Source organism: Macrobrachium nipponense, chromosome 4, assembly GCF_015104395.2.
Source record: "Macrobrachium nipponense isolate FS-2020 chromosome 4, ASM1510439v2, whole genome shotgun sequence".
NCBI lineage: Eukaryota > Metazoa > Arthropoda > Malacostraca > Decapoda > Palaemonidae > Macrobrachium > Macrobrachium nipponense.
In genome coordinates, this window is record NC_061100.1 from 144,494,198 (window position 1) to 144,516,790 (window position 22,593).

At 36.6% G+C, this 22,593-nt stretch overlaps 1 protein-coding gene across 1 annotated transcript in view; it reads right to left on the reverse strand.

The window, feature by feature from the left end:
• Positions 1-11,283: 11,283 nt before the first annotated feature.
• LOC135211749 (glucose dehydrogenase [FAD, quinone]-like) overlaps positions 11,284-22,593 on the reverse strand; it is a 37,316-nt gene continuing 26,006 nt past the window's right edge. The window contains exons 2-13 of the mRNA XM_064244984.1: positions 22,319-22,527; positions 20,754-20,943; positions 20,094-20,228; positions 18,749-18,870; positions 18,059-18,115; positions 17,749-17,862; positions 16,754-16,910; positions 16,288-16,445; positions 15,122-15,299; positions 13,968-14,041; positions 12,871-13,022; positions 11,284-11,476 (exon numbers count right to left, since the gene is read on the reverse strand). Coding sequence (XP_064101054.1) covers positions 11,344-11,476; positions 12,871-13,022; positions 13,968-14,041; positions 15,122-15,299; positions 16,288-16,445; positions 16,754-16,910; positions 17,749-17,862; positions 18,059-18,115; positions 18,749-18,870; positions 20,094-20,228; positions 20,754-20,943; positions 22,319-22,527 — 1,679 coding nt within the window. The 3' untranslated portion in view covers positions 11,284-11,343. The remainder of the gene's footprint in view (positions 11,477-12,870; positions 13,023-13,967; positions 14,042-15,121; positions 15,300-16,287; positions 16,446-16,753; positions 16,911-17,748; positions 17,863-18,058; positions 18,116-18,748; positions 18,871-20,093; positions 20,229-20,753; positions 20,944-22,318; positions 22,528-22,593) is intronic.

The following is a 22,593-nucleotide window of genomic DNA, read 5'->3' on the forward strand; positions in this document are numbered from 1 at the left end:
GATAAATAAATAGATAGGCAGATGTACGTGTTTATATACATACGTGTTTGGTATGTGTGAAAAACTGTACATTTACCTTATAAAATAGATTTATTGACATGACCTTTGATTTATAATTCTTATGGCAAATGTTCGATAACACAGCATGTGCTACAATTATGTTTCTAAGTGTGTTCAACACTGTATTACCTTACTTTTCATGTTGCTCTAAAACTTTGGTTTTTTCGGTTTTGCTTTCCGGGCGTGAAAGGAGTTGCTAATATTATATAGTTAGGCATTAATTTGTAAAAGAATTCATTTTCTTTACATTTGTTGTTTAACGTTTTCTATTATACATGATTTTTAGGGATACTATTATAATTACTTTTATTGCTTCCACGAGTATTTTAGATATTGTAACTAGCAGTGTTGATAACATGCTAGGCACCGTTACTCCTAAGCTTCGAAGAGTTCTAAATGATTTTGCACTCTATAGGTATAATGCATTTGACGTATCGTGCCTTTTAGCTTGTATTAGCTATGTAAGGAATTGTGTAGCTACCTACCTCAATTGTACAAAGGACATGGAAAACCCGTTTTTCATTAATGCAAAAAAAAAAAAAAAAATTAAAAAAAAAAAAAAAAAAATACTGCTAAGTCGTGAGGTTGGAGTAATGATAATTTGCGTAAATACAAGGTAAGTGTAACGCACACACATACAAACACACACACACCACTCAGTCACACACACACATACACACACACCACACACACACATACACACACACACCACACACAATCATACACACACACACACACACACACACACACACACAAAACACAGTCGCGCACACACACGTGCTTCTGTTATACCTTTAGCAGGGAATTAGGTACCTGGTAGTTAGACGGCTGTGACTGGTTACAGCCATCTTACCCCCAGAAAAAACAGCAATACTTTTTATCCTTGGCCTGTCCCTGCGAATTCTATTGCAAAAGCTCTCGCTATTTATGCCTGAGAGCTTTCTTCGTAACTATATCATCTAAGTATCGGTCAGAGTTCTTTATTCACCAAAGCCCAGCTCTGAATTTCCTAGGGTTTAAATTCCTTGTTAAATGTTTTAAGAAATGTTTACGTCTAAATTCCACACTAAAATTCCAAAATTATTCTGTTCACCTCAATACAAGAGCAATCTTCCAAATATTCCTTCCCTTCAGTGTCCATTGGAATCAGTCTACCCTCACAAATCATCCTTGGAATTATTCGGCATTGTCCCAGAAGTCTTTCTTCCATAAATTACCTTTCATATTGAGCAAATGCCAACAAAAACCTTTCCTTTCTAAATCATCCTTCAAAATTATTTTGAACATTGTCTGGATTTTGTTTTTCTTGTATTCATCATTACTAAAGGATTTATCCATCTCTAAGGATTGGCTTTAGGGAGTAATTACCCCAGTCGCCAGATTTTAATTTCCCCTCATATATTACTTGTTGAAAACTCCTGAACATTCTGAAAACCGACACACCTTAAAACCCCTTCCGGAATCTCTAAGCACAAGCCAGGAGCTAGTCACCCTTCATAGTGAACTGATATACGAGAAGCATTCTTACCCTGAAACTGATTTTTTTTTATTATTGTTATTAAGCAAAAATCTTCCCTCTATCAATCAACTTTCCCAATCCCATTACACTTCCTGGAAACCTTAGTTGATGTCAGCACACAAATCAGCCACCGATATATTTCAAATAATTAATTTCCGTTGTTATAAATTTAATTACAAATGCACATCGGAACCTAACAAAAATTATGAATATTTCAGGTAACTATACATAAATGTAGAGTGCTATAAATATATATATATATATATATATATATATATATATATATATATATATATATATATATATATATATATATATAATATATATATATGTGTGTGTGTGTGTGTGTGTGTGTGTGTGTGTGTGTGTGTGTGTGTGTGTGTATACATATACATAAATATTTACATATTATAGCATATGTGTGTATGTTTCTAAAGGCTGGATCAGACATCAGCAATTAGAGGCCGCATACGTTGTAAAAGCTGTTTTACGACTGAATTACGACCGAATTACGCTCAAATCTTCATGTGCGATCACACATTTGCCGAGAATGACGACATCCGCCAGATGTTGCACGTAGTTGTCGCGGTCGAGCTACGACAACTGTCAAAAGTCTCCATGTCATGCTGACATACCCGAGATCTCTTTCGACGTACGAGGTGTTCTTTCGACATACGTAATGGGATTATGGCAGACGTAAGTAGCAATTTCAATGTACTGTGTCCTTTTCGATGTACACAATGTATAGACCCCTCAACCTGCACGGAGTGGGAGCACAGTACCCACGTTGTGACACATGCATTCCAAGCTATAAAAGTCAGCATCCCAGCTGGCAGGTCAACATTCTATCTTGACCTTTTGCGAAATTCAATACTTCCTCAAATGCTTTCCTCACTGTGACTTTTGTTGGACCAGCATGCCCCAAAACGTTTTGAAGGTGGTGAGGAAGAAGGCTTACAAGGACGTAGTGGAGCCCTCTACTTCTTCAGCAGCCACCCCTAGCCATGGTTCAGATGACCCCCATCAGTTCCCCGGTAGCGAAGATTCTTCGTCTCAGGCGCCAATGGGCCAAACTGATCTTGAGGAGGAACGAACTCTTGTGGAATCTACAACAGATGCTGAGAGGGTCGGCGATGGCTCTGAACACAGCCTACGTAGGAAGAAATTTCTGTGCGTCTTCCTGTCGGACTCCCAAGAGGCAATGTTGGCGGATTGGCTGCAGCAGCACCCCTTCCTCTACAACAGGGGCATGGTAGAATTCAAGGAAGTGGCGAAGAAGACGTGCCTTTTGGAAGAAAAGGCCCAGCCCCTAAGACCACCCTTGACTGGAGCGTAGCTCAACACATGGCCCAAGTCCATGAGAACATGGTATAGCAAGTTGACCAGTTACCAAGAGCGTCCAGGCAGCAGTTTCAAGCCTGAAGGAAAGGGAAAAGTCGAATCTGAAGATGTTCCACTTTTTCGGGAAACTTTGGTTTAAAACGGGTAAGTTCTTCCCTGTATTTGTCTCATATATTGTGTTTTTTCCTGATTGTTAAATATAATATAAAATATTTTCACTTTCCATAAGTGCTTTTTCCAAATTCATTAATGAATTTCCGTTTTTGTTTCCCTGCAGTCCGCTGCTAATGTCGATGCCCCTGCCCCTGCCCCCGCCCTGCCCCTGTCTTAGTAGATATTGATGTTGGTGGTGGTGATGTACCCATCTTCCCCGCCATTGAGGAGCAGCAGGTGAAACGGATGAAGCCTGCCACCCAGACCGGGGATGTTACCCTTGACAAGGAAAATGCTCTATTCATTTACATAATGTGTTATATTTTATTTCAACCTAAAAAAAAAAAAACTTATTTTTTTTATTTCTACTAATAACATTTTGAACACAATAATTTGTAACAAATTTCTTCAAATTTCCACTATACAAAATTAATACAAACCATTTACTTTTCCAATTTAATATATATTACTTTTGTGAGATGACTAATATTTTTCTTCTTTGTTTTTAGGTGCCTGCACAGGCTGAGGCGTCTAGGCAGCATATCATGGAGCGGGTCAATGGACCAGATCCCAGAGAGAATGCATGGAATCGCTACCTCAAGAGTTGCCTGAAGGAATTTGCTGAAATTGACCCGGTTTTTTATTTCTACTTGCGGACGGAACTAGAGTTTCTTTGGCTGAAACTGAAGAAGGCAACGAAACGGAGAGATTTAAAAGCGTTTCAGGAAATGCGGAGAGAATCGTCGTCGCCTATTCATCCTCCTTCCACATCGGCCGCGCCTGATCCTCAGCCTTCGACATCCTTGATGCCTCAGCCGTGTCTTCGACAGTCTTGTTCGGTTCAACTGCGAAAAGCGAACAACTTTACCGCCTGTCGCTGCAGCAGATATCCATGCTGCAAAGGGATGAACGTCCGTCACCCTGGGCAGGCTCTTTTCCTGGGTCGTCAACACCCATGCAAGTAATGACACCGCCGTCGCCTCTCGCACTATCTAATTTGAGCCAGTCATCAGTGAAAGTTTCCTTGATAGCATGTTTCCCAATACGAGTTGGGTTTCTTCGGTAAATACCCGTAGTTCCTCAAATGTCACAACCACAATGGCTGCTAACAATAGACAGTTTATTTTGCTTAGCTGTTGTATCTCCTTTTTGTTATTGTTGACGCAATAACAAAAAGGAGACTTCTTTAATTCTAGTAACGTCTTTAATTCTGAAACCATACATTGAATTTTTTTTCCATTTTCGATCAAATTATATATTTTATTGTCTCGTAATTCTTTTAGTACTTTTATATGTTTTGTACTGTTAAATCTCCTGTTGAAATTCAATGTAAATGCGTAATTTTTTCAATATAATAAATATTATTCAATACTTATATTGTGTAAGTACTAAACTTATTTTTATACATTCCCTCTAATATCTTAAAAAGGTTATTTTCTATGAGAATCAGGGCCGCTGTAACACGGTTTTTTGGACTTTGCTCCTTATCGAAGCATCGGATGTAGCTGAAAGTTGATATATGTATATTTTACAACCACACAAATTTTGTCAGAATTATCAGTAACCTAAACCCGATAGTTTTAATTTTTATTGAGTAAAATTACCTAGCCGACGCCATGGCTAATGATTACGAGCCAAGAGTCGATAAACATTCATTATGTAAGCAAGTAACACCGTTTTACAAAATGTTGCCCCGCCAATCCACCAAGCAGAAACTCATTCACCTTGTTCCATCGGCTCTGAAACCCATAGCAGTCAAGAATGTCTAACAGGATTTGGAATTGTCCCCGTGGCTGCAAAACTGCATTTGTCTTACGACTTGCAACTTTATAAAGTGAAGAGAAAGCCCGTGGCCATACTTACCATAGCCTGAATAGGTAATTATTCAGTTTCTAGTTTAAATCCAATGATTATGGTCTAATTTGTATTTAGTGTAACGTGATTATAATACCTGTATTGTCATTCAGGATTTTGAACATTTCCATTAACTATTCACTATGCCACCAAGATAGAGAGAAAGAGAGAGATTGTATGTAAACAGTCTTTATATAACTATTTTTGTTAAAGTAAGATTTTTATCCAAAGTAAATACACGCTTATATGTGCTTAAATCTTCAGCATATCAATGGATCATCCGATATAATCTCTTTTTCTTCTTCTTTAGGCCGTACGACCGTGTCGGATATAAATACTTTATGAATGGCGGAACGATACATAGAAGTGGGTGGGGTATCTGTGCTAACGTAGTAATACTACAGTAGCAGTAGTAATAGCAGTAATATACATGAATTAAACTTTTAGGCCAACTGCTGGGATCCTTGAGGATCATTTAGCACTTCTTACAACTATTCGAAAAATGAGTTTTTATAGCCAGAAGTCAAATTTTCTAATCCAACAATGCCCATGATAGTCTTCAGTGTTATCCTGAATTATAACGAGGCCAAAGTGGGTGGAGCCTCATGAAGTCATCATTCTGACGATAATTATTGGTGAATGTTTAAAGCTAAAATACGGTACCGGGTATTTTTTTTTTTTTCAGTAAATAGATAGATAGCCAATAAATAAAAATTGCTTGACATTGGATATAGCAGTTATCAAATCAACTATTCCCTACATCTTGTCAATCTGATTGTGACCTATAAAGTAGACTGTAATTTCTTAGGACACTTATTTTGGGAGTTTGACTAATAATCGATGTGTTTTTGTATTTATTAACATATTTTATTGGTTTGTTCATTATGACAATTATCAGTGGAAAGGTTTCAGAGTTTATAAAGGTGTACTGCTTTGCTTGTATTTAAATTTTTATGTCATTGTTGCCAGAGGTCTAGCCTTCGTTACGTATAGCCAATCATCCACCGAGAAAGAGGGAAGAAATGCTGTCATAAGTTTCGTAACGAGTGCGTTCGAAACCTTTTCTCTGAGTAAGTTGGCCCGTCTTCAAAAACAGTCACTTTTACATCATAAGTACCAAATTTATTCAACCTACGTAATGCAGAATACAGTTAAAATTTATGTGTAGATATAATGTGTATTCTGAATAAGCGTTATATTTATGAAATGCATAGATAAAAAGTTATTGCGAAAAAACCGTGTTACAGAGGCCCTGAATCTCATAGTAATATACTTGAGACAAATGAAGATTGAAATGTTCATTAAGGAACGATAAAAAGAAACAGAAACCTAAAACTTGTAAAATGTAGGTGCAAATCCAAATGAAGATAATTTATTAAATAGTTCAAGAATTTCATATAAACGTCTATAATCCATAAGCGGTTATAATCTCCCTATTGAACTTGGTCAAAAGGGGGCCCTCTAATCCTTGCCCCCCTCCTCTGGTATTTCCTGGTCTGGTTACGTTTGTAAACAACAGAGTTTAGGGTCTCCTCTCTCTCTCTCTCTCTCTCTCTCTCTCTCTCTCTCTCTTAAAATAACCCAACGTTGTTTTGAACTCGAACATTTCTGATATTGTTAAATGTCAGTATAGTATTTTTTTAATTCTCATTAATTCATGATATAGTTCTTCTTATTTGGAGTCTTCATTACCCATCTTAGACCAAGTACTACAATTCGTTTGTGATGAGAGGAAATTCCTAGCAGCCTACAAAAAATTTAAGGTTATTACGGCCCCGATACCTAGAAAAACAGATCTCTGGGGACTCTTTGCCGACCAAGTCAAAGAGACAGATTTTAACGGTCAACTGGGACTAATATTACTTTTCATACATCCACAATAGCAGTCGTTTCCATCTTTTATAGCCATGGTTATGTATCATTTTTACTCAACACTTCGTGTACATATTAAACAACACGATCCTTATTTCTTGCGCAATACACTTATTGACATGGCTCCAAATTACATTCAAGGGGAGGAAGGTTTGGAAAGGTTTCGAGTTGTTTTGAAAGCAATGATATGCCCCTGGATATTTTCCTTCGAGTTCCACACCTGAGGGCTATACAATACCAAAGTGCGTAAGAGTGAAAGTTCAAGGGCAGAACTGAATCGACAAAGCTGCCTTATTTTCATGATTTGATTAACATATTTGGGATTCAAGCTTTGCAGTACTTTTATATACTCCATGAAGTTCTCATATACTCAGACACCAAAATACAACCTTTAGTTAAATATATATATTTCTGGTTTTTATTCAGCACTGTCACTGAAATTTTCATTAAAAAAAGCATATGTCAGTTACTTAAATGCAACCAATACAATTTTATTAGAATGTTCTGAAGTATAAACAATTCTAGGGCATTTTTTAAAGTAAAAATAGCATTTTAGATTTGCAGTTTGCATTATATACTTTGAGAATATCATATAGATACAAACTACACAGAATACAATTCACTGGAAAATGTGTTGGGTAATAATATAAATATTTTTATAGTTTACAATTTTATTTTGATATTTACAGAGTTATTTTACTTAATTTTTTTAAGTATTTACAGAAATGATCTTCTTGCTTTCCTGTTTCACATCATTGTATCTTGCCAATTGACAGAGCCTGTAGGGGAGTTAAAAAAATTGTGGCCGGTAAAAATTTCACAAAAAAAAAGTCAGAAAAAGGTGTCACAATTTCGGCTATAAAAAAAATCACTGGAAAAAATGTCACAATGTGCCTGAGACAAACCTTGAGGCTATCATTATAAGATTATAGGGGTTGTTTTCATTTCTAGGTACTAATTTAGTTTCCTTCCTATTCCGCCCTGTTTCTCTCTCTCTCTCTCTCTCTCTCTCTCTCTCTCTCTCTCTCTCTCTCTCTCTCTCTCTCTCTCTCTCTCTCTTCTAAATCTTACAGCTTTTTTTTTTCTTATAAGTCCATCTTAACTGGTTGGGCAATACTTGTAGATGTACTAAATTTGTCATTATTACATAATTTGATACTTAGAAGTATTTCATTAATGCTATAGAAATAGGGGATCTATTTCTTGTAAGTCGGTGTCAAAGTCACTCTACACTTTAGTCAGGTCAAAACTTTGTCGCCATATCGTATTCAAGCAATATTATTTTGTCAGAGAGTGCGGGAGAGAGACCTGTCTGTATACGATTGTTTATTTTCTCACTCGCCAAACTTACTCTGTTATGCTTTATTTCATATTTCCTTGCTTTCCAATTTATTCTAGACCTACGATATTAGGAAAACAAGATATTTTTTCAGAAAGGAGAAATGCCTCCAGTCATAGACCTTGACCATCGAAAGTGTCCCATGGAGAGAATCTAAGCGGCTATTTGAAATATTGGCAACAGCACCAAAATGAGATGCCATGTTGATAGAAAATCTGATTCCGTTTCTTGTTATTGCCTAAAAAAAAAAAACTATCAATCGTGAGCCTATGTAACGGAAAAGATTATATTTGATATCTGTAATGGGAGAAATGGTTTTATCTCTATGTTGTTTTAAAACACCCTTGATGTTTTGTTTTCTAAAGTTATATTACCTGTGCTAACACTATTAAAACATTTACAACACTACAACACAGACACACACACACACACAGTGTGCAAATGTGTTAATACCAATTGGTTAGTGGTCAAATTAGCAGTATCTTTTCCTAAGAGAGAGAGAGAGAGAGAGAGAGAGAGAGAGAGAGAGAGAGAGAGAGAGAGAGAGAATTACTCAGGACTTTAAGGCTCGACAGATGTACAATTATTTTATTATCTTGGGGGATTTTTTATTCATCTTGGGATTTTCTATGGTCAGTTCTTGGGATTTCGACCGAAAAATAATCTTATTAGCAGCACACACCTAAAGTCTAAAGAGAGACAGTATATAGATCTTGCACACACCCAAATGACAGATCAGCGATTAGCACGCCGAACCGCCAACCTTATGAATTGACGCTCTCAAAATATTAGGAACTCTCATGATACCAGTACTGGTTACTTTTTTGCCCGATACGTATCCAACTATAATAGCCAGAACGCCGTCTTAACTTCTTGAATTCTTTGCTCTTTTTTGATACCCTTGTCACTACAAAGCCTGAAGATCCAAGTTCAATTTTTTTTTTGTTCTTATTACGAAATCGTGAAAAACACTTTGAACTTGGATCTTCAGGCTTTGTAGTGACAAGCGTATCCAAAAAAAGAGCAAGAAATTCAAGAAGTTAAGAGGGCATTGTGGCTATTACAGTGGCATATATATATATATATATATATATATATATATATATATATATATATATATATATATATATTTATATATATAAGGCAGCCCCTTCTTCAAAAATAACTTTGGATAAATGCATTCTCAGAGAATGAGGATATTATAAAGCGTTAATTAAAAGCAGTGGAAATAGGACTACCGATTGACTTACGTCATGCAGTAGTCGAGGTAAAGGCCTATTTATGGTGTGTGGATATTGGGGGTAGGGGGAGGGAAACTTAATTAACACTGTTGACTAGCCTGCCAATATCTATTTTTACATAACCGGTCTCTATAGGGCATAGGTTACTGTAACTTTTTTTCCTGTGACATTTCCTCCTGTGTCTTTTTTTCTGTGACTTTTTTCCTATAACATTTTTACCTTTCTCCTCTCTTCTTTTTTAAGTAGTGCCGCATCCAGCATCTCCTGCTTCGTTTCTTTTGTGTCTTGAGCCTTCGTTCCTGTCGTATTTTCATTATCTTAACATCAAGATGGCATATTAAAGATCTATCATGGCCATTGCAAGTTCAGGTTCATCATTTAAAGTGTCTAATATCACGTCCAGATATTACTCAGTTTTCACAACTTCCTATTCGTGCATCTTGTGCGTCTATCAGCAGCACCCACTATATACATTGCAACACGTTCACGACACAGTTTACGTACGTCGCTTATGTCTGATTCTGTATTACGTATGTCGTAGTTGACTTACGTCTGACGAAATTGCATTTACATCAGTCGCCGTCCCCAAAAAAAAACGTTTAAAAGTGGTAGTAGCCTAGATCATCGGCGACACACATGTCTATGTTCGTCGCAAATATCATCTCGACTCACGTCGCACTGTTGTCGTAAACTGCTGATTTACTCCTTATTTTTTCCAAGGTTCGCGACAGGTGTAAAATCAAGCCATTACGACGGTCGCGGGCGCTAGTCACCTATGCATGATCCAGCCTTAACTGAAATCGTCACAATGCTCTCTTAACTTCTCATTTTCTTAACACTTTGGATATGCTTGTCACTATAAAGCCTAACATCTAAATGAAGAACCTAATGGAGAAGTTCTGACGCCCAGACGGGTGGATAACATTATCTCAATCTGATATTTCAGATGCAGGTTCGAATCTTACCAGGGCATCAGAATTTCTTCATTTAGTTCTTTATTTGGCTCTTATACTTTATAGAGACAAGAGTATCCAATACGTGAAGAAATCGAGACGTTGAGAGAACATTGTAGTTACTACACCTAAATATATATCAGGTATAAAAGTGAATACATATATGTATATATCATAAATATATATATATATATATATATATATATATATATATATATATATATAACATACATATTTTATATATATATAAATATATATATAAACATATATATATATGTGTGTGTGTGTGTATATATATATATATATATATATATATATAATATATATATATATCCTATCGGACTTTGTGTTGCAGTGGTCAGTGACATTGCCATAGTTAATTCACAGGAGCGACTGGGAAAGGTTTAGTAACTGTCTCTCTTTGCTTCTTCTATAAATTGATTAACTGGAAATTAGTTAACTGTAGTGAAGAGGGGGTATATATATATATATATATATATATATATATATATATATATATATATAGTATATATATATATATATATATATATATATATATATATATATCGAGCTACAATGTCCTTTAATATCTAATTCGCTCTACCTCGGAATTAATATATTTTCATATATGCTTAACCGAAGGGGAATTTTTTCTCGATAATAGACTTGCCTGGACCAGGGTGTAGTAGGATAAAGCTTCACTGACGTTCCTGGATTTGTAAGGATCATGGTTCGCGCCCCTGGTCAGGCAAGTCTATTATCGAGAAAAATTCCCCTTCGGTTAAGCATATATGAAAATATATTAATTCCGAGTAGAGCGAATTAGATATTAAAGGACATTGTAGCTCGATATATGTATATGAATCACGGAAATGTGATATACAATTATATATATATATATATCTATATATATATATATATATATATATATATATAGACTTTCCCCCTTTGATAATACCAGTATGGTCAAAAAGACTCAAACATTTTATATCACGTGTGTGCTTCCACCTGTCAAATCCAATCACTCTTTATGATGTCCGCTGCCTTTTCGCCAATCATCATTGTCGGCGCACTGATATGTCCAGCCGTCACTCGCGGCATGACTGACGCGTCAGCAACTCGCAGTCCGTGGACTCCGCGGACCCTGGAAATTGAAGTCATAAAGATGGAAATCAATTACGTAAGTCCTTTGCGATTTTTTTTATCATCTTTATGTATTACTTTGTATTAACTTTTTGTATTCGTTGTTTTGTTTTATCTTTTTGTATTACTCTGAATTTTACATGATTTTTTTGTGTTATTCTGTATGTTGTATTATTTTATAACTTGTATTAACTTTTTGTAGTATGCTGCCGTTGTTTGTGATTAAATGTAGACTGTGAGTGGCCGAGCAAAATCGAAAAACGTTCTTTGTAATCATGGTTAACTAACATTGTGAAACACAGTGGAAATCGTTCTGTGTAACACTGACTAACTAGACCTTTCCGTAATGCTGAATAGTAATAGACTTATGCAAAGCCCAAAGTCAACTTTATCGCAACCAATAATGCTATACTTCCATCTTTCTTGCTGTCAATTCTGTCACTCTACCCACTTACACATGAGCAATTATGACCCCTACTCTTGTTAGAATGAGAAATGAAAAGAAACGGGGACTGACAGACATTCAGACACACAGAGAGAGAGAGAGAGAGAGAGAGTATTAACCCAGAATGTATCCACCTTTGTCAAAGTTGGGGTAAAGTCATGCTAAGTAAAGTGGACGGTCGCACGAAGATATCGTTTATTAATATAATTTGTCCACCACACAATATAGAAATGGGTGCACATAATGCTTGGATCCCATAGGGGCTAGTACTAAACATGGGGTCCCAAGGAGCTTCCGCCAGGTTTAGCACTAGCACCTCAGAGTAGATAACGAGCCAATGGTTGGGGTTTACCTTTGACTTTTACAAAGTTGGATATATAATGGGTTAATACCAGAGAGAGAGAGAGAGAGCAAGAGATTTATCCTTCATTTTAACAAAGGTGGATACATAACGGGTTAATGCCGAAGAGATAGGTTTACCCTTGACTTTTACAAAGGTGGATACATAATGGGTTAATGCCGAAGAGATAGGTTTACCCTTGACTTTTACCCAAGGGGATACATAATGGGTTAATACCAGAGAGAGGTTTACCCTTGACTTTCACAAAGGTGGATACATAAGGGGTTAATACCGGAGAGAGGGGTTTACCCTTGACTTTCACAAAGGTGGATACATAAAGGGTTAATACCGCAGAGAGAGGTTTACCCTTGTTTTTACAAAGTTGGATACATAAAGGGTTAATACCGGAAAGAGGGGTTTACCCTTGACTTTGACAAAGGTGGATACATAAAGGGTTAATACCGGAGAGAGGGGTTTACCCTTGACTTTTACAAAGGTGGATACATAAGGGTTAATACCGGAGAGAGAGGTTTACCCTTCACTTTTACAAAGGTGGATACATAACGGGTTAATACCGGAGAGGGAGAGAGAGAGGGAGGAAGAATCTTACCTAAGATGATGATCCACAACTCCCAATACATCCGACGGAGGAGCCATTTTACAAGTGCTTGCGAAATGATAGGTAGTTGTTGACATGTGCCGAATATAGCACATCCAGTAATGATCACTGTTGAAGGCGTGATGCGCGCATTCACCCAGAGGCTGAAAATAAGAGAGCCAGAAACTCACTGATAATCTGATTCTTAAAAGCTAGCCTCTTGTGTACAGCACGATGTATTTTTTAATTCAACATTACTGACATAAGCTAAAGTTTATTGGGAGGCATGGAAATACATGTAGACTGTTTGTTTCAATATATATATATATATATATATATATATATATATATATATATATATATATATATATATATATATATATATATATATATAATATAGTTTATTTATTTATTCATATTTTGACTTTACGGGCCTAATGTGTTCTCCTGCTATCAATTCTTTTCTGAGAACGGTGCAGATCGAATAGAAAGTTTTATTTTATTCTGTTAAAAAATGTTCTGAAAATATCCAGATTACTTAACGTCTAATCAGAATATCATCATCACACAAATCCACAGTGATGTGTTTCTTAGAATATAAGAAATTTACATTTCTTAATCTGATATTCTTAAAGACTCATAACTTTGAGTTCGTTTATTCATTGATAGTCAGGTCTGATGGCTGAAGATAAAGGATAGATGTGCTGATTACAGGGTCAATCTTTTCGAATAAGATCGACTGAATTGGATGTGATTTACACAGTTTAACTAGACGAAGCTGTATTCTTAATATCATACACTAAACATCATTAAAGAAGCTGTATATTGCTCATGTCTTCGGTAACTAAATTCATTTTACAGCGAACCCGTCCCTTCAGGAAGTCGTTTATAATCTGATTTTAGTCACTAAACTAAAATTTATTTATTAATGATAGTGTATATTATTTATGCACAATCCCTTTTACTAAATGTGAAATTAAAGCCATCAGGTATACCACCTTCAAGTTAAGTTTTTCTTCATTTTCGTTGCCAATACCTTACGCCTACAAAAGTGAATGGAAATCTGAAAAAGCAAATATATTCCCCCTAATCTCCACTCGGTGACTCACCTTGTCATAAAATTTCGCTTCGTAATTCTTAACGAAGACAGGTGTGTTCCCCAAGGCTAAACCAAGTCTGACTCCTGTAATGAAAGTGAAAAGATTGGTTTAAAAAAATTAATCTGGTTACTTGCAATGAACAGTATCTAAGCTAAATAGTTTCTTAGATTGTTAGTGTATAATTTGGTATAATAAATATTATGGTGATGATAATGATTTGCGAAAAATATTACGAAATTTAGACCAGTGATTCTTAACCTTTTTATTGCCACGCCCCCCTTGTATCTATGAGTAAAATTCCCTCCCAGATTTAAAGGAAAATAACGAGAAAAAAAATGAGAAAGAGAAGGGGTACCAAGCGATAGAAGGGAGGTCAATAATTACAAAACATGATAAGCCCAATGAGCCAAAGTGGAGTATTAGATTCTAGGAAAGTAACGTTATCAGGCGATATTTTTGCATTTTTTCATACTCTTTTGAATAGTATAGTTCCTCATTCTTGTTAAAAGAATAACGGATATGATTAGAGATTTTTTTTTTTCCTAGGGCTTACTGAATCAAGTCAAGCAAGCACTGAAGCACTTTCAGGAATTCGACGCTTAAGACAGTAAAAAGTTCGAGCGGGTGAACAGCAAGATAAAGAAATCCTGATAGTGAAAGAGGTGAAGTACAAAGATTTTAAGATAGAACCGGGAAAAAACCCACAACTACACTAGGAAGTAATAGTTAGAATTATTGTACAGCGGTAATGAAGAAAGTTGGCGGAGTGAAGGCAAAGAACTCAAACGTGGAAGCAGCAAGGAGCTGAAGGGGCGCTGCAAACATTCGTTTTCAGTGCTTGCAGTGCACCATGTGAGGTTCACATCACTGATGTGATGGCTATTGCAGTCCTTGTTTGCAGTCAATACAAATAACTGTTATACAAGTGAATTATTATCCTTATCTTATCAGCGCAACAATATCATCAACAGTAGGCGAGATTCCATTCTTATCTATAAGCTTGCACACTTGCGTAAGATACTAGAGAAGTCTAAAGATGACACAGAAGAAGAAGAATAAGAAAGAAAGAGACGAAGAAGAAGAAGAAGAAGAAGAAGAAAAGAGAAAAGAAGAATAAGAAGAGGAGGAGGAGGAGGAAGAAGAAGAAGAAGAAGAATCCTTACCTTTCAGTAATGTTTGGACGTCGTCAGAATGACTCAAGTAATTAGGATCAATGAGTGGAGAGTTTGTAGGATCCGAAGACCGCAAACTGACAGATCCCAGACTTTTTGGGCGCATTAACGTTATGTCTAGACAAAAGCCTTCTTTACCGTACAGCTGGTTGAAGTAGTTGTTGAAAGTCTGCGACAGGGAAGAACAAAAGGCAGTTTTAGAATTCTTGGCAATTTGGAACCTGTAGGTGATACGTCTCCTTTTGTGTCTGAATGGTTTATACGCACACATGCAGACACAGACACACAGACACACACATACACACACACACACACAAACACACACACACACACACACATATATATATATATATATATATATATATATATATATATATATATATATGTATATATATGTGTGTGTATATATATGTATATATATATATATATATATATATATATATATATATATATATATAGTACACTCTACAGGACATAGCTGTCACATTCGCACTTGAACTGGAAAACAGAAGATGATCCACAGCACTTTACACTTATACACTACACATAAGGCTCACCAGCAGCACATTTAAAACCCTCACACACACACACACACACATACACATACACACACTCTGCACATCTCATCCCTATCTTGAATACACTCTCTTACTTGATGGATACCGAGGCCTCGCATCTCCAATGCCTCTGACGCCCCAGCTTCCCAACCTTTCCAGGGCCTTCCTCCTCTTCTCTTTCTTCCCAGTACTTTTCACCAAACTACCATCGTCCATTCTTCCCAAGTGGCCAGACCATATTCAAACACTCTTACCCATCCTTCCACCTTCGGCCCATAGCTGCAACCCCTTTTATTCCGTTTACTGAACTTCCATTTATATCATCTTTCCTCCTTCTTTCTGTCCAGTCTCTCCTAACAATTATTTCATAGTGCAAATGCGAGGTTTTCCTCCTATTACACCTTTCAAAGCTCCTTTACTCTTAATATCCCTTTCAGCGACGAATGAAACTCATAGGTCCGAGCGCTTGGCCTTTGGTCAACTCTGTAATCCAAACCAGTCCACCTACACTAACCCTATCACCACTTTTACGCGTCTCCATGTTTCCCACCCTTCCAGTTCTTCGTATACCTTAAAAGAATCAAATTGATTTACACTTACAAGCTTATTCATATTGAAAAGCGAAGGATAGATGACCCCGAAGTCAGAGGAAGGTAAAATAGAGGTGCTGAAAATCTGTATGTCAGGCCACATAGGATCCCCCCCGCCGACGCTGAACCAGCCGCTTGGATATTCCCCAGGGAAATCCGCCAGAGGTCCTTGATTGGGGAAGAAATTTGAAATAGAACAGCATTTTGAAATTGCTCTTTGTACAGGTCTGCAGTGAGTGAGAGTACTGTATGCCGGGCATTTATAGAAATACTTTATCAGGCTGCATAGATATATTATTTTACTAGAATAAGCACTTACATTCGATTAATTTACTTGAGGTTATCAGGTATTTACTTTACCTTATAAGAGCAGTGTAATGAAAGTACCCTTCGAGTCTGAATCATAGAAATTCAAAGCATCATTGATAGGGATCAGAAGTCAATATACAAAAAAAAGAAGAAAAAAAAAAGAATACCTTGTCGTGAGCTCTTGTATAGACGAGCAGTTTCTTTGTTGAAATTCTCCTTCAGAGTAGGAAACGACCCTTTCCTGACAGTCCAGCAGATTCCAGTGACTCGGGGGTGTTCACCCATACTTCTGCCCACTCCAGGAAGGTCAGCGATTACTCCAACCTGCGGTTCAGTGTGCCAGCGAATTCTTTGGTTAGCTTTTGGATTACCTAGTATTACCGTAACTGATCTTTCATGTTTCCCTTCAGATTCAAAGATTTTTAGATCTTGCTGTCTGAATGGCGTCCAGTTCATTATTGACTTTCAGTGATGTGGATAAAATTCTGTTCAGCAACGTTGGTCTTTAGAATAATAGTTCATATTTATAATTAAGTTATCAGCATTCGGTTTGTCTTGATTTTCATATAGATAATACAATACAATTTCCCAATGACTTGTGATCGACAGTGTCTGCGTATGACACTCATGACTAAGAAACAATATTGCTAAATGAATCCTAATTAACATATTAGCATTCGGTATGCTGCTATGAATAAATTTCTGAAGTGACATTAGGTCAACAATGACTTCCATGTTTTACAGTGTATATATATGTGATTGATACGATTACCAATTTAAATGTTAATATATATATGTATGTCTATATATATATATATATAATATATATATATATATATATATATATTATATCACATACTTACATACATATGGTCATCTTGAAATGGCCAGTCTTATGCATTCGCATTAAAGTAGAAATGTTTAGTGTTACTTAGAATCCATTTCGCCCTACCTAGAAAGCAAGACCCCATTCAAATGTTGTCTGAAGGGAAATATACCTGGTCTTGCCTAGTTCTAAATGGAAAACCTTTAAGAGACATGAAATATTAAAAATGTGCTTTTGCAAGTACGTAATCTTTGTGTCATTTTGTGAATGCGTTTTGTGCCCTGGCTGTGATCATACACCTGTGTTCTAAAAATCAACTGTCTTGTGTTTACTTACTTTGTGAGTTTGCAAATGCTCCTTTGGTCCTATCCCTGATAACATCAGCAGCTTCGGGGAACCGAAAGCCCCGGCAGAAATTATAACTTCCTTTGCAGCACCCACTGTAAATAACTGGTAAGAAGCAGGAATATTTATAACATCGCAAGATCTATAATATGGATAAACGTCATAGTAAGTATTTGACACACCTAAGACAAATTTATTTAGACAAATAAGTCACTGGAAACAATGGTATCTTAGCCATTTAGAAAAAAAATAAGAATTAAGGAAGTTTTCACAATTCTTGAATAAAGTTTGTTAGAAATACCTTTCTTCTACGAACAAACTTCACTCCAATCGCTCTTCTGTTGTTGTCAAATATAACCTAGAAGGATAAAGAAAATGGAAAGTTAGACATAAAGGACTTCGCGAAAAGATTTCAAGATTTGTTTCATAGTATTTTATAACTTCCCAGGTCAACTGGTTCTCCACTGATGAACCTTAGACTAGTTTCTGAGTGAACGAGTGGGTTGAGTACTTACCTATCAATCTGGTAGCCCGAGTTTGCTTCCCACTGCTGCCAATAAGGAACCAGCGGAATTTATATCTGCTGGTTAAAAATTCATTTCTCCATACGATGTGGTTCGGATCCTACAATAAGCTGTAGGTCCCGTCATTAAGTACCCAATTGGTTCTTAGCCACGTAAATAAAAATCTAATCCTTTGGGCCAGCCCAAGGAGTGCTGTTAATCAGCTCAGTGGTCTGGTTAAACTAAGATATACTTAACTTGAACCCTAGACTGACTGAACACTTCTTACGCCAGGAAGGGAAAGTGGAGCTGAATTATCACTTTAGTACAGCAAACAGGTGAGTCTCCTGATACACATAATGATGATAACATCACCTGTGCATTGCAGACAGAGCACATTTCCAGTGATTTACAGTACTGGGAATGCGTAGCTATGTTGAAGAAACACCTAACTTATACTTGAAGAGAGAGACAAGCAATCCATTTACCTGGTGAACCTCTGCATCGTGGACAATGTGGAGATTTGGCCTCGTGGCTGCTAATTCTAGATATCCTTTCGCTGTAGAAAATCGAATTCCATCGCCGATGTTGTGCACTGACCCTCGAAACCCTGATGAGATGAATCCTTTATATATACATATATATTATATATATATATATATATATATATATATATATATATATATATATATAAATATGTAATATATAATACATATATATATATATATATATATATTTATATATATGATATATATATATATATATAATATATATATATATATTTGTCGTAGAGCTGGTGAAAGGTCAACTCCTTTCATTCCTTCCTCCATCTCTACGACAATATAAAATATTGCAAGTTTTAGAGAAGGAGCGTAAAATATATATTATATATATATATATATATATATATATATATATATATATATATATACTATAGATGTAAATATTGTATATATATGTGTGTGTATGTTAGATAAGATATAGATATAGAAATATAGAACCAAGAATAAAAAAACATATTCCCGCCATATCGTTAGGGTGGAATATTAAGTTACCTTAGGCGAGGTACGATAAAGAGCTAGTCATCCTACAAAAGTTTAATTCATACCTTGCGCCTCCTGAGATAGCAAACACCTCAAAATCCCTAGCGTGTACCAAGTACCCTAAGGTTAAGCTCCAATATTCTTTGGAATTATTCTGTTCTTTACTGTTTTCCTCACTTCATTCAAAAAAAGCTAATTTCTTATCCCCTACTGATATTTTCAAAGACCGCCGTTCGTTTATTCACAGGTATTTTTGCGTACATAAATCTGTCAGAGGCAAAACAAGGCTATGTGATTAGCACATTAGGGCTAGGCATTATGAGCAATTTTTTACAAAATCTGTAAGATCTACAACGTGATTCACTATAATGTAACATAAACAAAGCTAGGATGGGTATTCCATTATCATTTAAAAGTATGCATAATGCAACGTTCTCTTTTTAATTGTAACTTTCCAAACAGAATACTGACCAATATCCTTTTTCCTCGACCTCTTTAGAAAGTACCTTAATTTAGGCACCTACATCTTTACAGAAAGCGTGATTGCTGGGAGTACATGGGTATTTAAGATTGCCTGTTAGATCTAACCAGTTATGTCCAAGGTAATCTTGGTAATGAGTACGGACTGGGCTTGGTTAAATTATCTCTAGTTATGCTTTCCAAATAATTAACTAAAATTTTTCATGCAAATTTCATGACATAGACGTTCGGGGCTGTGCTCTCGATAGCACACACATTTTTTTAAGATGGAGGTTGTTAACAGAAGATTAAGAAAGGAACAGTTCGTTACCAACAGTGTGGTTCGCAAAGGTATCTGTTGTGACAGGGAACCCAAGTCCGTGTCCTCCCCGAAAGAGAGCCTCCGTCAGCGGTCCAAGTTTAGCTGGAGTGATGGCAATTGGCCCAGAGGACCCGAAGTGCTTACCTGTTGATCAAAAAGTAATCGATACTCATTTATGCAAAGTAATAATCATTAGTAATCTAATTTTCATTTATCTCACTCATGTGTACTTTTCGTTGAATATATAAATCTACTAGAGTAAAGTAACCTCCAATTCTCTCACTCACAGGTACTCTTCACGTATCGTTAAGTATCTCGGTTCAATCTCTTGTTAACTGCAATTTGCTCACTGAATTTAAAATCGAAATAGTAATAGGAGGGTCTTTATCTACTTTTATTTATGCATAACTGTAACTATGAATTAATGGTATGGAAACTACAGTATTATTTGAAGAGAAGAATCGAAACAGCATACAGCAACAATCATATATATGAATGCTTTCATGAATTTTCTTCCCTTATGAATGTTTCATCTCATACTTCATCCAAGCAAGTCAATATCCATCAAAAATAGACTCTTAGCAATTAGTCTTGACTTACTTCGGTGTTCTAAAAGAAGCTAAAAACGTAAACATTCTTTCAGTCAAAATGTAAAATATTTCAACTCACTTCCCAGCGTACCAGGTGGTCCCTTGTAATTCTCGAGTTTCTCAAAGTATGGAAGGACAGAGTGATAATCCCAGCCAGGATTTCCTAATGCAGCCCATTGGTCGAAATCTTGCCTGGAGCCTCTGACGTATTGTAGGCCATTGACGGATGTGGTTCCTCCGATTGTCCGTCCTTGTATGATGCGAATTTTCTAAAAGGACATAATTTAGAAAATAAAAGCACAGTATGAACACGCTAAATACACAGTATTCTACTACTAGTATTTCCGTAAGATAGAATGCACATATCCTTTAGCATAGAAGAAAATAAAATCTTACGACATTAACGCACTAATGATAAATACAAATGTTCTCTTTAGGTGCGTCCACACGATCGAACAATGTCCGACGGACAAACATTGTTACCATATCATAGGCAAAGCAGGATAACGTCATAAGCGTTGAAATGATGGAAGTAGATCTGGCAACAAACAGTGGTGCCAGATGAGGTTGTATACCACTGTTTTTCCTCTGCTCACAAGGCAAAGACCGGCAGACAATTGTTGATCGGTAACAATGTTTGTCTGTCGGACATTGTTTGACCGTGTGGACGCACCTTTTTGGACTTGAACTTATGAACAGGCAAATCACAGGTCATCCATGCAAATGCTCTAAGAGGGCATTTGACTTTATCATCAATTTCCTAGGATTTCCTACTAATAGCACAATATCACTATTTTCAACAATGAGCCATAGTTTGTCAAACGCTCCAAGATCGATAAGGTGTGGCCAGGTAGAATAAGCAGGGCAGCCACATCTGTTTACTTATTTGAATCTTTTCCATTGTATTGTGTTAATCCTTTTTTATGGTTTTGCCAGAAACCTCTCATTTACTGTAGTTTCCGCTTTGGCTTTCCAAACTGTCCTTTTGCAATGGTGGTTTGAGTGTGATTCTGTAGGCCTTGAGTCTAAGATTAAGCCAGTAAATTGCCAGCTGACCCTTCTAAATGCCCTAGGCCGGCAACGTGTAAAGAAAAATGAGAGTTGGCATCGCTTGTCAAATATTATGCCACATCTCTTTGACTTTGTTTTTATAGTAAGGTTTCGAAAGAAAATATATAGTCAAAGTTTTTCTAATGTCAGGTTTGAGCTCATGGTTATATTTTTAAAAACTTTCACTTGAGGAGGCTCTTCTAAGCAAATACTTTTATTATAGGAATGAGATGTTTGTCACCACGGGAATTCCTTAATCGCCCCACGATAGCGATCTTAAAGTTTTTGATAGACTATAGTGGTCTAGAGGTTATGAATTACTCCACACCACCGAAAGTTCATGGACTCATACTCCAAGGAAACTAGAGCATGTTAATTAAGCATGTTCCTTTGAAATCCCCTAGTGGTTCAGTTAACCTGAACAGTATGTCATATACCCGGAATCCAGTCATTCTGTACTGGGTTGCAACCAGAGCAGAGAGACCCACAGCACTGGCAACTTCAGCCCCCCCAAAAAAAACTCGTCAGGAACAAGGAATCTAGCACCTTCTGGAGTTAGACCTCTCAATGGAAAAAAGCCACAACTTCCCTCACCTGGTTGTTAAAGCCCTTAAGCGCGTGTTGCTGAGAAGTGGACTCGTATTCCCAGATCATACCGTTATTCTCAAGGACATTGAGGGGCATGAAGAACGGGACAGAGGTCACATCTGGCGGGGGTCCACCGGCCTCCAGCAGTAGCACCTTCCACCCAGGGACCTCCGAAAGCCTGGCTGCTATGATCGCACCAGCGGCTCCAGAGCCCACTGAGGGAGAGAGTTAAAGGATTTTAGTAAAAGGTTATTAGAAATGTAGGATACATTTGTTACATA